Below are 15552 nucleotides of genomic sequence, written 5' to 3' on the forward strand. Positions count from 1 at the left end.
TTGGATTAAATCCAGCCAATTGCATTCTCTCATTGTGGAAGACATGCCCTTTGGTGAGTCATCAGTCACAGCTGCAGTCAATTGACTGATGATTTAATTGTTAGGCCAGTGTTTGCTTGACCAGACAGCAGGGTAGTATCACCTGGCCAAGTTGACACATGAACCTAACCATCACAGAGTTTCAAAAGCAGATTGGAGGAGAGGCAGGGCAAGATAGTGGCAAAGGGAGGTGTGGAATTTAGTCAGTCCTCTAAAGCAACTAGTAAATAGCCAGGAACAACTAGTAAATAGTCTGGAACAACTGTTTTGAGGGACACCCATGACTGGACACACATTATACACCAGTCTGGAATGGGTGGAAGGGCTGAGATCTCAGCATAAGAACTGTAAACAAAGCCCTCAAACTGCATCTGATGGTGCCCCTTCCCCACTAGCATGGCAGGCTTGTTTGGAGTCACTTCCCTCTGGGAAAAAGAAGCAGTCTCTTCTGGGATTAAGGGAAGGCATCTCATCCAAGCTCCGATTGCAGTTTTAATTAACAAATTTGGACTACTGATTACAAGCTATGAACACAGATAAACCTGGAGCAAGCAGGAAACTAACCTTGAGGTCTCTCTTGGCAGAGAGGAGGTGGACTGACAGAAAAAAAAATAAATTAAAACAGAGGCTTTGGAGTTGCCTGAGCTCAGAATACTGGGAAATGATTGTGTCCCAAGAAAAGGGGCACATAGAACAGGGTACCAACTCCGGCTCTTGACTGGTGAAACTGGGGGACTGGGGACTGGCTCTGAAAAGGGCATTTCTTTTTTCTTTTTTTCTCTCATTCTAAGTAGCTCATTAGAGAATGCCTCAGGCATTTTCAATTGTCATCACTGACCCAGGCAAGGGTGGAGTTAAGTTAGAGAGACAAAGGAAGGAGTCAAGTGAAGGAGACAATTCCCTAAAGAAAAGGGGGGGGGTGAGACATAGCTCAAGTGGCTGCTCTCCCTCAGAGAATTCAAACCCCAGGGCCTCAGGAAGAAAATAAACAGGAACAGCTTAAGCTTGGCTTCTGAATCACCCTTGGTCTCAGGCAGGGACAGGGTCTGCTGAGAAAGGCACAGTGGGGAGCTGCAGGCTGACAAGCACCACCTGATGGGCAGGATAGGAAAAGCAGAGTCTACAGGCTTCACAGGAAAGACTGACAATCAGCTCAGTCTCATCCTCAGGGAAATTTGACACAGATTACACACTTCTCCTTGGCCTGGCTGATCTGGGAAAATCTGACTGGGGTAATCAATGAAACCAGATGACTAGACAACAAAAAAATATGAGTCACAATAGGAGAAATGAAGATATGGCCTAGTCAAAGGACCAAAATTACACTTCAAATGAGATACAGGAGTTGAAACAACAAAGATGTTCAAACAAATATGCTAAATCAATTAAAAAATCAAATCAAGTTGAGGGAAGAGATGTCAAAAGAGAAGGATATAAGGAAGACATTGGGAAAACATAAGGAAGAACTCAAAAGTTTGAAAAAAAATTGGCAGAACTTATGTGAATGAAAGGCACAATAGAAAAGATGAAAAAACACAATGGAGACCCAAAACAGCAGATTTGAAGAGGCAGAAGAAAGGTTCATGAACCAGAGGATAGAACATCTAAAATCCTACACACAAAAGAACAGATAGGGAAAAGAATGGAAAAATATGAGCAGGGTCACAGGGAATTGAATGACAACATGAAGCACGTGAATATACATGCCATGGGTATCCCAGAAGGAGAAGGGTAGGGAAAAGTAGCAGAAAGAATAATGGAGGAAATAATCAATTAGAAATTTCCCAACTCTTATGAAAGTGATCCATCACATACAAGGGAAGCACAATAAAACTGCACGTAGATTTCTCAGTAGAAACCATGGAGGTGAAAAGGCAGTGGTATGATATATTTAATATATTGAAAGAGAAAAACTGCCTGCAAAGAATTCTATATCTGGCAAAACTGTCCTTCAAAAGTGAGGGTGAGTTTAAAATATTTTCAGACAGACACTGAGAGGGTTTGTTAACAAGATACCTACTCTACAAGAAATACTAAAGGGAGCACTAAAGGCAGATAGGAAAAGACAGGAGAGAGAGGTTAGGAGAAGAGTATAAAAATGAAGACTATCAGTAAAGGTAAAAAGAGAGAGAGAAAAAATAAGAAAATGAGATGTGACATTTAAAATCCAAAAGACAAAATGGTAGACAGTAGACATTACATTGAGTGAAATTAGCCAGAAATAAAAGGATGGACACTGGTCTCACTAATATGAACATTGATGAGTGAACTTTGAGAGATAAAATTGAGAATACAGGTTATCAAGAGATAGAAAGAGGTTAGAGATCTGGCATTTGATGCTGAAGGAGGACAGAAGGTTCAAGAGGATTGATTGTATAGATCCAGAAATGGGTAGCACAAAAATTTGTGATGGTAGCACAATTTTGTAAGTACTCTGAACAAAGATGAGTGTGAGTACAGCTGACAGAGGAAGGCTAAGGGCATGTGTGACACCAGAAGCAAAGATAGAAGATAAAGAATGGGATTGTATAACTTAGGAAAACCTAGAGTGGTCAATGATGTTGATTAAATGTACAAATAGAAAAATGTTTTTACATGAGGAAGAACAAATGAATGTCAACACTGCAAGGTTTTGAAAATTGGATGGTATAGGGGGAAAATACAATCAATGCAAACTAGAGTCTTTAGTTAACAATAACATTGTAATATGCTTCCATTAATTGTGACAAAGGCAATATACCAAAGTTAACATCTGTAAGAGGGAGATATATAAGGGAGTGGTATGGGATTCTTGGTGTTGCTGTTGTCTGTCCTTTTCATTGTATTTTATTATTTTATTTTTATTTTTCTTCTTTCTTATTTTTTATTCTTCATTTTATTCTCCTCTTCCTCTTTCTTTGTGGAAGAAATGTAAATGTTCTCCTATAGATTGTGGTGGTGAATGCATAACTATGTTATTATACCAGGAATCATTGATTGCTTAGGATGGATTGTATCATGTGTGAATAGAACTGGTTTAAAAAAATAAACAGAGGGATACAAATGCTGGAGAAAATGTGGAGAAAGGTGTGTACCTAGTCCATGTTGGTGGGGAAGTAGAATGTTGCAGCTCATCTGGAGGGCAGTGTGGTGGTTCCACAGGAAAGTATGAGGTTGCTATATGGTACTGTAACCCTGTTATTGAGTATATACTTGGAAGAACTGAGAGCAGGGACATGAAGGGACACTTGCACACTGCTGTTTATGGCAGCAGTATTCACAATTTTCAATGGATGGAGGGGGCCTAAGAGTACATCAGCTAATAAATGGAATGGTGAACTGCAGTGTATACATGCAATGGAATATTGAGCAGTGGCAAGAAGAAATGAAGTTGTGAAGTATGCAACTAGGTGAATGACCTTGAGGACAGTATACTGAGTGAAATAAGCCTGAATTGAAAAGACAGACATTATAATGCAACACTAATATGGTCTGACTATAATGTGCAAACTCGGTAAATTGAATCTGAGAGCATGGGTTATCAGGGGAAGGCTTATTTTAATGGTTCCTAGATTGTAAGCTCTTACACCAGTCTCATCTATTCATGAGTTGTAATGGTTTCTTCTTAATTCTGAGATGCTGAGCCCTTTGTGTATAACCTGGTTTTTCTCTGGAACTTTTGGTATCTGTGTGAAACCTGAGATTCAGAGCCAGAGTTTGGCTGCTATGAATGTCAGCATTACCCCATACATAAACTGTTTAAGAAGCTGAAAAAATAGATCAGACTTCCATTAGAGATATCAACAGAATGGACTTGGTTGGGACTAAGGTAAATCAGGCTAAAGGGTAAAGGATGATATTGACTGTGTTTTAAAACTTCAACTTCTATGTGAGACCAAAGGAAGAGATGTTTATTTGATGCAAAATCTATATTTTCTGTAGCACACTATATAATTTAACTTGTACGGTCAGTTTATTCAAACAGCATAATTACATGGAACTTGAATTGGGGTGAAATCTAGTTGGTGTGTACAGGTTAGTGGGAAGCCCCAATACATCCCAGAGTAATTTGAGAAGAGAATAAAAAGTATTTGGAAAGCCCCCTTGAGGGACTTGGGGAAAATGTCAAAATATTAAACTTCCCCACCTGAGGAATTCCTGATATTCTTGCAAGCATTGGGGAATAGCAGTTTAATAGACTGGCCCTCAATCTTGGGGCTTGCCCTTATGAAGCTTGTTACTGCAAAGAAAAGACTAAGCCTATATACTGCAAAGAAAAGACTAAGCCTTATAACTGGCCTAAGAGTCACCCCCAGGGAACCTCTTTTTTTGCTCAGATGTGTCTTCTCTTTAAGCTAACTCTGCAGGTAAACTCACTGCCCTTCCCCCTATGTGAAACATGACTCCTAGGGATGTAAATTTATAAAAAGTAAATGAATAATAGGGAGGATGAGGGATATGAGCTGTTTGGGTGTTGTCTTTTACTCTTTATATTTTTTTGGTGTAATGAAAATGTTCAAAAATTGTGGTGATGAGTGTTCAACTATATGATGATACTATGAACAATTGATTATACACTTTGTATGACTGTATGTTATGTGAATATATCTCAATAAAATTGTATTTTAAAAAAAGGAGACTGGAGTTGACAGAAGAAAGAATATGTCTCAAAGACAAGAGACTTTAAATGAGTTAGGCTGAGGAGCAGAAAGAAAAAAGAAATATAAAAAGCAAAATAACCTAAGACACCTATGGGACACCATCAAGCATACCAAGTTATACATTTCTGGTATCCCAGAAGGGGAAGAAATAGAGAAATGGGCAGAAGGAATATTCAAAGACAGAATGACAGAGAACTTCCCAAATTTAGCAAAAGTTGTGAACATGCACATCCAGGAAGCCCAGAGAACAGTAAACAGGACAATCATGAAGAACAATGTACCCTGTCATTTACTGATCACACTTTTGAATGCAAAGGACACAGAGAGAGTTCTGAGAGCAGAAACAGAAAAGCAATGTGTTAATACAAGAAAGTCCCTGTTCCAGTTTGCTAAAGCTGCCACTATGCAAAATACCTGAAATAGATTGGCTTTTATAAAGGGGATTTATTAGGTTACAAATTTACAGTTCCAAGGTTGTAAAAGTGTCCAGACTAAGGCATCAATAAGAGGGTACCTTCACTGAAGAAAGGCTGATGGTGTCCGGAAAACCTGTCAGCTGGGAAGGCATCTGTGGGTCCTTTGCTCCTGTGTTAGCATCTCCAAAAGTCCTTTGGTTTGCATCTCCCAGCATCTCCAAGCATCTAGGTCTCTGACAGCTCTTAGCTTCTCCTGGGGGCAAACTCTGGATACATATCTTAGCTTCTCTCCAAAATGTCTCTCTCAGCTTCTCTGAGCTTCTCCTCTCTGTGAGCTCTCTTAAAGTACTCCAGTGAACTAATAAACCCACCCTTAATAGAAATCACCTCCATGAAAATGATCTAATTATAAAGTCTTACCTACAGTTGAGTGGACCACATCTCCATGGAAACAACCTAATCAAATGGTGCCACCCTAATCTAAATACTAAGTGTGCCCAGACAATACTGCATTAAAGAATATGGCTTTTTTGGAGGGACATAATAGATTCAAACCAGCACAGTCCCAATTACATTGAGTGCCAATTTCTCATCAGAAAGCACATAGGCAAGTGGGTTGACATACTTAAAGTGCTGAAAGAAAACAATGGCCAACCAAGAAGTTTATATCTGGAGAGGCTTTCTTTCAAAAAATGAAGGAGATATTAAGACATTCCCAGAAAAAGAAAAGCTGAGGGAGTTCATCAGCACTAGACATACCCTACAAGCAATGCAAAAGAGTCTTCAGACTGAAAGGAAAGGACATTAGACAGTTGTTCAATGTGGCAAAAGAAATAAAGATCTGTGGTAAAGGTAACCATTTGGATACTAAATGCCAGTATTATTGTAGTGTTTTCTTTGTTATGTAATTCCACTTCTTACTACCTAAAGTTACTAAAATGCAAATCCATAATGGGAAATGATAAATCTATGGGTTTGGACATATGATGTACAAAGCTATAAGTGATAACAAGTACAAAAAAAGGTGGAGGAATGGAGGGGTATAGCAAAAGTATATGTGTATGCTATTGAAGTTCAGTTTTTATCAAACCAAACATGATTGCTGTAAGTTATGTAGGTTAAATTTTAGCCCCATGGTAAGTATGAGGAAAAGAGATAAAAAGTATATCCAGGTGGAAAAGACAAGGCACCAAAATTCAAATAAATATAAAAGAAGGCATTAACAGAATAAATGATGTGCAAAAAGGTTATAAGACAGTGAAGGCTAAATAGCAAAAAGGCAGAAGATAGTCCTGTATTATCAGTAGTGATTTTAAATATAAATGGATTAAACTCTCCAGTCAAAAGGCAGAGATTGGCACAATGGATAAAAAAGCACGACTCAACTATATGCTGTCTGCAAGAGGCTCACCTTGAATTCAAAGATAAAGTAGGTTGAAACTGAATGGATGGGAAAATATATACCATGAAAATAGTAAACAAACAGACCTGGAGTAGCTATACTAAAATCAGATAAAATAGACTTTATGTCAAAGAGTTTGCCCACAGAGGAAAGATGGCCATTATATACTGATAAATGGTACAATTCAACTAGAAGATGTAACAACAATTATAAATATATATGCACTTAACAGCACAGCCCCAAAATATATAAAGCAAATACTGACAGATTTGAAGGGAGAAAGTGACGGTTCCACATTAAAAGCAGGAGACTTTAACATGACTCTAAATAATGGATAGAACAATCTAGTCAGAGGAACAGTAAGGAAACAGAATTCTTGAAAGATACTCTAAATCATCTAGACCTAACAGACATATATAGAACATTGCACCCAACAAAAACAGGATACAAGTTCTTCTAAGGTGCATGTGGATCATTCTCCAGGATTGAATATATGTGAATGTCAAAAACAAATCTCAATAAATTCAAAAATATTGAAATCCTACAGTGTATCTTTCTCAGACCACAATGGAATGAGGTTAGAAGTCAATATAATGGAGGAAGAAATGAAAAATTCACAAATATGTGGAAAGTAAACAACATAGGCTTAAACAGCCAATGGGTTAAAGAGGAAATAAGAGCAGTTAGGAAATATCTTGGGGAAAATGAAAATACAACATACCAAAACTTATGGGTTGCAGTGAAGGCATTGCTGAGAGGGAAGTTTATAGCTCTAAATGCTTACACTAAAAAAGAAAGAAAGACTTCAAATCAGAGACCTAACTTCAAACTGGAAGAACTGGAAAAAGAAGGGCAAATTAAACCCAAAGTGAGCAGAAGGGAGGAAACAACAAAGATTAGAGTGGAGATAAATGACATAGAGAATAAAAAACAATAGAGAGACTCAACAAAATAAGAAATTGATTCTTTGAAAAGATCAATAACATTGGCAAACCTTTAGCTAGAATGACAAAGAGAAAGGATACAAATAACCAAAAGAAGAAATGAACAGGGGGACGTTATTACTGACTCCACTGATAAAAGGACTATAAGAGGATACTATTAACAACTGAACACCAATAAATTAGATAACCTAGATGACATGGACAAATTCATACAAATAAAAAAATGACCTACATTGACTCAAGAAGAAATAGATCTCAATGAATGAATTAATAGTAAAGAGATTGAATCAGTCATCAAAAACCTCCCAAAGTCCAGGATCATATGGCTTCACAGGAGAATTCTACCAAACGTTCCAAGAAGACTTAACTACAATTCTGCTCAAATTTTCTAAAAAATTGAAGAGGAGGGAACATCAGCTAATTCATACTACAAGGCCAACCTCACCCTCATACCAAAGGCAGACAAAGATACCACAAGAAAAGAAGACTGGAGACCAATATCTCTTATGAAAAGAGATGCAAAATTCCTCAAAAAATGCTAGGAAACAAAATCCAACAGCATATCAAAAGAATTATACACCATGATCAAGTGGGATTTATCCTAGGTATGCAAGGTTGATTCAATATAAGAAAATCAATTAATGTAATATACCACATTAACAGAATGAAGGAAAAAAAAGCACAGGATCATGATTGATATACAAAAGGCATCTGACAAAATACAGCATCCTGTCTTGATGAAAATATTTAGAACACTAGGAATAGAAGAAAACTTCCACAACATGATAAAGGTCATATGTGCTGGTTTGAATCTGTTATGTCCCCCACAAAAACCATGTTCTTTAATACAATCTTGCGGGGGGCAGACATTAATCTTTGATTAGGATGAGACCTTTTGATTAGATCATTTCCATGGAGGTGTGACCCCACCCATTCCAAGTGGGTCTTAATTAGATCATGGAGTCCTTTAAAAGAGCTCACTGAGAGCTCAGAAATCAACCCTGAAATTTATGGCCTACTGAATTTTGACAAGGTGGCAAAGACTACTCAATTGGGAAGTATTAGTCTCTTCAACAAATGGTACTGGGACAACTGGATCTCCATTTGCAGAAAAAAAAGGAGGACCCCTACCTCACACCTTATACAAAAATAACTAAAAATGGATCAAGGACCTAAATACAAGAACCAAAACACTAAAACTCCTAGAAGAAAATGTAGGGAAGCATCTTCAGGATCTTGTGTTGGGCAATGGTTTCTTTGACTTTACACCCAAAGCAGAAGCAACAAAAGAAAAAATAGATAAATTGACCTCATCAAAATTAAAAATTTTTGATCCTCAAAGGACTTTATCATGAAAATAAAATGACAAATTACACAATGGGAGAAAACATTTGGAAACCACATATTCAATAATGGTTTAATATCCAGAATATTTAAAGAAATCCTTCAACTTAACAACCAAAAGACAACCCAATTTAAAAATGGGCAAATGAGTTGAATAGATCTAACTAAGGATGTAAAGGACTTATACAAAGAAAACTACAAAACTACAAAACATCTATTCAGTTACAAAATGGTAACTGAATAGACATCTCTCCAAAGTAGATATATAAATGCCCAGAAGGTGCATGAAAAGATGGTCAACATCATTAGCCATCAGAAAAATGCAAATCAAAACCACAATGAGATACCATGTCACACTCATTTAAATGGCTGCTATTAAAAAGAAACAGAAACATAGAAGTGTTGGAGAGGATGCAGAGAATTAGAAATACCCAATTATTGCTGGTGGCAATGTAAAATGGTGCAACCACTGTGAAAACAGTTTGGCAGTTCCTCAGAAAGCTAATAAATACCGTATGACCTGGCAATCACACTACTTAGCATATACCCAAAAGAATTGAAAGCAAGGACTCAAACAGATATTTGCACACTGATGTTCACTGCGGCATTATTCACAATTGCCAAAAGATGGAAGCAACCCAAGTGTCCATCAACAGATGAACTGGATGAATAAAATGTGGTATATGTATACAATGGTATATTATTCAGCTGTAAAAAACAAAGAAGTCCTGATACATGTGACAACATGGATGAACCCTGAAGACATTATGTTGTGTGAAATAGGCCAGATAGAAAGGAGAAATATTGTATAATCTCACTGATTTGAAACACTAGAATAAGCAAACTCATAGAGTCAGATTCTAGAATACAGGTTACCAGTGGACAGGGTAGGGATAGGGAATGGGAAGTTAAGGCTTCCTATTTGGAATGATGAAAATGTTTTGGTGATGGATGGTGGTGATGGTAGCACAATATTGCGAACATAATTAGGAGCACTGAAATATTTATCTGAATGTGATTAAAAGGGGAAATGTTAGATGGTATAAGTGGTAACTGATTAAAGATTTTAAAAAATCCATTGTACCCTATGCAAACAGTGAACCCTAAGTTAGCCTGTGGACTTTAGTTAATAGTATAATTATTAAAATGTGCTATTGACAGTTGTACCAAATGTTCCACACCAATGCAAAGTGTTGGTGTTGGGGTTGTGTGCTGGTTTAGAGCTGTCATGTACCCCACAAAAGGCCATGTTCTTTTAATCCTTCCCTGTGGGGGCAGACCTGTTGTGGGTGGGACCTTTTGGTTAGGCTATTTCGATTGAGATGTGACCCAGCTCATTCAAGGTGGGTCTTAATCCTTTACTGGAATCTTTTATGAAAGGATAAAAGGCAGAGACATTTTGGAGCGAGCACACAGACAGAGAGAAGGACACAGAAACACCTAGAGACATTTGGAAACAGTCATTGAAACCAGATCCAGGAGAGAAAGACCAGTAGACATCACCACGTGCCTTCCCATGTGTCAGAGGAACACCAGATGCCAGCAGTGTTTCCTCAGAGCAGGTATCTTCCTCTTGATGACTTAATTTGGACATTTTTATGGCCTTGGAACTGTAAATTTGTCACCTAATAAATCCCTATTAAAAAAGCCAACCCATTTCTGGTATACTGCATTCCGGCAGCTTTAGCAAACCAAAACAGGTGGTGTATGGGAATCCTATATTTTATGCATGATTATTCTGTAAACCCACAACTTCTCTAATCAAAAAAGAAAATTGAGACAAAATGCAAACAAAATGTTAGCATTTGTTAGTTTTACATTACAAATACATGGCTTTTTTTCACTTTATCCTTCATACTTTAATTTTTAAAATTTCTCAAAAGGATATCAAATGTAAATAAATATAAAATATGTAATAATTTTGTCAGACATAACTTATTCAACCATTCTCCTTATTGACAGATATTTAGGTTGGTTGTAGTTTGGAGATTTTACAAACATTAGTAGATAATTATCTTCATACATTAAAAAATTTTCTTCAAATCTTGGTAAGTTGTGAAATGCTTCTCCCACTCTTACCTTCTTTATTGCCAAACCTTTTTTTTCACTGTCAGAACATGACTTTGTTGTTCCCTCAAAAGTAATCAGTTAATTTATTTGAACACAATGTCCTGGGAAAAGTCATTGCTTAAAGCCAATATTCACTCAAGATGTTCTGAGAAAACAGGATTAAATGATCAAATAAATTTGGGAAACATTCCACTTTTGGAGATCCACAAAGTTCCTTTACATATTAAAAGTCTTGGCAAGTGCTACACTAAAGACAAGGTTCCATAATCTGCTCAAAACTAAGATGCCACAATTAAATATTTTCAGGGGACTATTTCCTTCTCTTGGAGATTCACAAAACTCATTAGCATAATAAAAGCTCTGAGAATTCCTACAAAAATGATCTCTCTCCAATTTTGCCTATACATGGCTTCCTATATTTATTTCACCAGAGAACTTTTTTTCCTTTAACATCTGTTAACATTTCAAATTAATAGTGTTCTACAGAGCACCCTTTGTAAAATGCTAAAATAAGGAAATTAAAGAGATGAGCACCATGGATAACTGAAATCTAAATACTACCACTGAAGTTGTCTTATGTAAACATCAAACATTTCATCAGGCCTTTGGACAATAAGACAGACTCAATTATTCCCTCTTTTTAACCTTTGGTTATAAGTGAAGATGTAAATAGCTCAAGTCAGGATTTTTAATACAGTGCCATAGTGGAAAGAATATGCTTTGAAGTTAGACCTGAGTTGAAATTTTACTAGCTATTTTGTAGCTATGTGACATTACTAGGTCACTTACTAGGTATGTATCCTTGGATAAGTGGTTTAACGTCTCTGGATCTTAGTTTTCTCAAAACTAAAATGGGAATAGTAACATTCACTTCATAGAGTTGATGTAAGGATTAAATGAAATAATGTATATCAAGTACATAGCGAAGTGGCTGGCATATACAAGATCTTACAGTGTCTATACTGGTACACAGCAGAGTTCTGAAAGGGAAAGATGTGAAGACCTGAGAGCCCACAAACAAAATAAATGGTTTCTGAATAACTAGTAGCTTTTTCATGGGAATTAAATGGGAAGGCTCAGGAGATCAGCTTTGAGCTCCATGAATTTTCTATCACTAAAATTCTACTTTTAATGCTGAATTACACTGCATTTATTTACCTGTGAATGTTTCAAAGATAAAGCTGTTTACTTTTTCACTAGTCAAAGGCATACCAAAGAGAATAGGTACATAGCACAGGGAAATTATGTGTAGAATTCTGTTTATGTGAGAAATATAAAAGTGAAGAACTTAGCGCCTTGTTCACCAGGATGAGAATTTACTCCTTTTCTAATTCTGATCTCAAGGATGCCTCATAACAGTCCATGGGGCACATGTCTCCCTCAGAATACTGACCTGTCTGAGATATACAGGAAACGTGAAAACTGCTATGTTTCTGTTTCCACGGCAAGAGATGAGGAGCCTTCTGGAAAATCTGTAAGGTTGAAAAGTGAAGATGATCAAATTCCCCCATCTCTTACATGGGTGGGTATTCATTCACTGTCGTATTTCCTTCTTGTCCAATCCCTGAAGTGGCAGACACTTATAAATCCCAAAAGACTGGTGAGCTTTACGGAAGCATTTGTAACCAGTCCAGACATTCACATTCCAAAAGTAGTCAGCCTGTTGTACTATGAACTAAGATTATTTTATTTATCAGCATTATCTTATCTATAATACTAGCTGGTATTTGACTTAAATAGCTGTGATGACAGCTTAATTTTAATGACTTTAATGGAATGTTTTGGGTCTTGCGACTCACAAAATTACCCTCTCTTGTTGTTATTCCACTAGACATAATTGAGATAGCTGTTATAGAACTCTAGGTGTTGAAGTCTCATCCAGAAAATAAGAGGCTTTGGGATTAAGAAGTAGCATCGTTTATGATACCAATGTTTCTGTTCTGACCTCCAGTCTTTTGGGGGAGCAAGAAACATTCTGAATCACCTTGGTTAATGTACTGATAATCATTTTCTTCATACTCCCCGCATAATAGTGTATTTGGCACTTTGAGATAAAAAAAGTTGACATTGGTTGCCGCTTTCAGTGTAGTACATATTCCTTTATGAAATCAATGTGCCATTCAGAGTGCTCTCAAAGGTATAATGTCTGGATCCCTGAAGATAGAGGCTAGTCAGGGTGGGTTACCCTCTCCACAGCTGGCTGAAAAACTATGTGATTGAGTCGACCAGCAGATTCCAGAGACAAGACTGCTTTCTTCCAGGAAGAGTGGAAAAGTAAAAGTGGCTCAGAGAATGCCTGTCTTTGGAACCATGGCCCCACCGTGAGCACAATTTTCTGTCTTGTATGGAATCCCAAACTTGGGAGTATTCTTGCCACTAAATCTGAACACAAAGAAGGAAATCTAGAGAATAATTCACTCATGTTTGTCAATCAACCCAAAGAGAAAAAGAGGCAGCAAGTGCGTAAACATACATCTTATCCCATTCAACATTTCTACCAAGGAGATTGACAAAGACTGAAAGGCAATTCTGGAAGTGCAATACAATATTTGCTTTGCTGCTCCAGGGATGTTATGCTAATTCTTTCTGTATTCACTCCTGGCTGATAGTTGGCTGTCTCAGAATTTTGTAGTGTGTCTGGCAATGCACCTTTTCAGAAGTTGACTTTTAGAATTCTGCTAAGTGGGTTTCTTTTACTTTCTTCAATCACAGCCCACATTTATTTGACATAGAACACTTCCTCCCATTAATTATTTGAATTAAAATCAGGCCCTTCAGTGTGGTGGTTCCACAGGAAGCTAAGTATGGGGTTGCATATGGTCCTGCAACCCTGTTATTGGATATATACTTGGAAGAACTGAGAGCAGGGACATGCATGGACATTTGCAATATTCATGATTTGCAATGGATGGGGATGGACTAAGGATACATCGACTGATGAATGGCATGGTGAACTGTGGTGTATCCATACAATGGAATATTGAGCAGCTGCAAGAAGAAATGATGCTGTGAGGTATGCAACCAGGTAAATGAACCTTAAGGACAGTATGTTATGTGAAATAAACCGGAAATGAAAAGACAGACATTATAATGCCTCACTAATATGGACTATGATGTGCAAATTCTGAGAATTGAATCTAAGAGCATAGGTTATCAGGGGAAGGCTTATTGTAATGGTTCCCAGACTGTAAGCTCTTACAGCAGTTACATCTATTCCTGAATTGTAATGGTATTTCTAGATTCTGAGATGCTGTGCCCTTGTGTATAACCTGATCAATCCCTGGAATTTCGGGTATCTGTGTGACACCTGAGACTCAGAGGCAGAGTTCGGCAGCTATGAATGTCAGCATTTCCCTATAGAGCAAATGTTAAAGAAGCTGAAAAAGAGATCAGACTTCAATTAGAGAAATAGTCTTGGTTAGGACTAAGGTAAATCAGACTAAGGGGTAAAGGATGGTATTGACTGTGTTTTAAAACTTCGACTTCTGTGTGAGACCAAAGGAAGCAATGTTTATTTGGTGGAAAATCTTTATTTTCTGAAGCAAGCTATATAATTTAACTTGTATTGTCAGTTTATTCAAACACCAAAATTACATGGAACCTTGAATAGGGAATGAGATCTGGTTTGTTTGCACAGGTTAGTGTGAAGCCCTGATACATCCCAGAGTAATCTGAGCAGAGGATAAAAAAGTATTTTCAAAGCCCCCTTGAGGGACTGGGCAAAAATGTGGAAATATTAAACTTCCCCACCTGGGGAATTCCTGATATTCTTGCAAACATTGGGGACTACCAATTTAGTAGGCCAAGCCCTCGATCTTGGGGCTTGCCCTTATGAAGCTTGTTACTGCAAAGGAGAGGCTAAGCCTACTTATAATTGTGCCTAAGGGTCATCTTCCAGAGAACCTCTTTTGTTGCTCAGATGTGGCCTCTCTCTCTAAGCCAACTTGGCAGGTAGACTCACTGTCCTCCCACCTACATGGGACATGACTCCCAGGGGTATAAATCTCCCTGGCAAGGTGGGACATGACTCCCAGGGATGAGCCTGGACCTGGTATCATGGGATTGAGAATGGCTTCTTGACCATAAGGGGGAAGAGAAATGGAAAAAGTAAAGTTTCAGTGGCTGAGAGATTTCAAATGGAGTCCAGAGGTCATTCTGGAGGTTATTTTTATGTATTATATAGATAACCCTTTTTAGTTTTTGGTGTATTAGAATAGCTAGAAGGAAATATCTGTAACTGTTGAACTGCAACCCAGTAGCCTTGATTCTTGAAGACCAGTGTATAACTATATAGCTTATTCAGTGTGACTGTGTGATTGTGAAAACCTTGTGACTCACATTTCCTTTATCCAGTATATGGACAGATGAGTAGCAAGATGGGGACAAAAAAGTAAACAAACAATAGGAGGGAATGGGGAGGAGGTGGGTTGTTTTGGGTGTTCTTTTTTACTTTTATTTTTATTACTTTTGTGGAGTAATGTAAATGTTCAAAAATTGATTATGGTGATGAATGCACAACTATATGATTCTGTGAATAATTGATTGTACACTTTAGATGACTGTGTGTTATGACTATATCTCAATAAAATTGCAAGGAAAAAAATCAGGCCCTTGCAGACATTGAAACCTGAGATGAAAAACCCAGTTATAAACTTCCTTCATGGTTTTGCTCCCTGGGTGAGTTTAAGCTAAGGCTC

General features: G+C 37.5%; 1 protein-coding gene across 7 annotated transcripts in view; it reads right to left on the minus strand.

The window, feature by feature from the left end:
- ZDHHC15 (zinc finger DHHC-type palmitoyltransferase 15) overlaps positions 1-15552 on the minus strand; it is a 232114-nt gene that overhangs the window by 65317 nt on the left and 151245 nt on the right. For 4 of the 7 annotated variants that reach the window (XM_037821523.1, XM_037821520.1, XM_037821522.1 and 1 more), the window contains exon 11: positions 12249-12327. The exons of 2 other annotated variants lie outside the window; for them this stretch is intronic. In XM_037821523.1, coding sequence (XP_037677451.1) covers positions 12281-12327 — 47 coding nt within the window. In that variant the 3' untranslated portion in view covers positions 12249-12280. Of the gene's footprint in view, positions 1-10714; positions 11001-12248; positions 12328-15552 lie in introns of those variants that run through there. One more of the 7 variants, XM_037821521.1, reaches the window with a different exon arrangement.

Source organism: Choloepus didactylus, chromosome X (genome assembly GCF_015220235.1).
Source record: "Choloepus didactylus isolate mChoDid1 chromosome X, mChoDid1.pri, whole genome shotgun sequence".
In the NCBI taxonomy this organism is placed as follows: domain Eukaryota; kingdom Metazoa; phylum Chordata; class Mammalia; order Pilosa; family Megalonychidae; genus Choloepus; species Choloepus didactylus.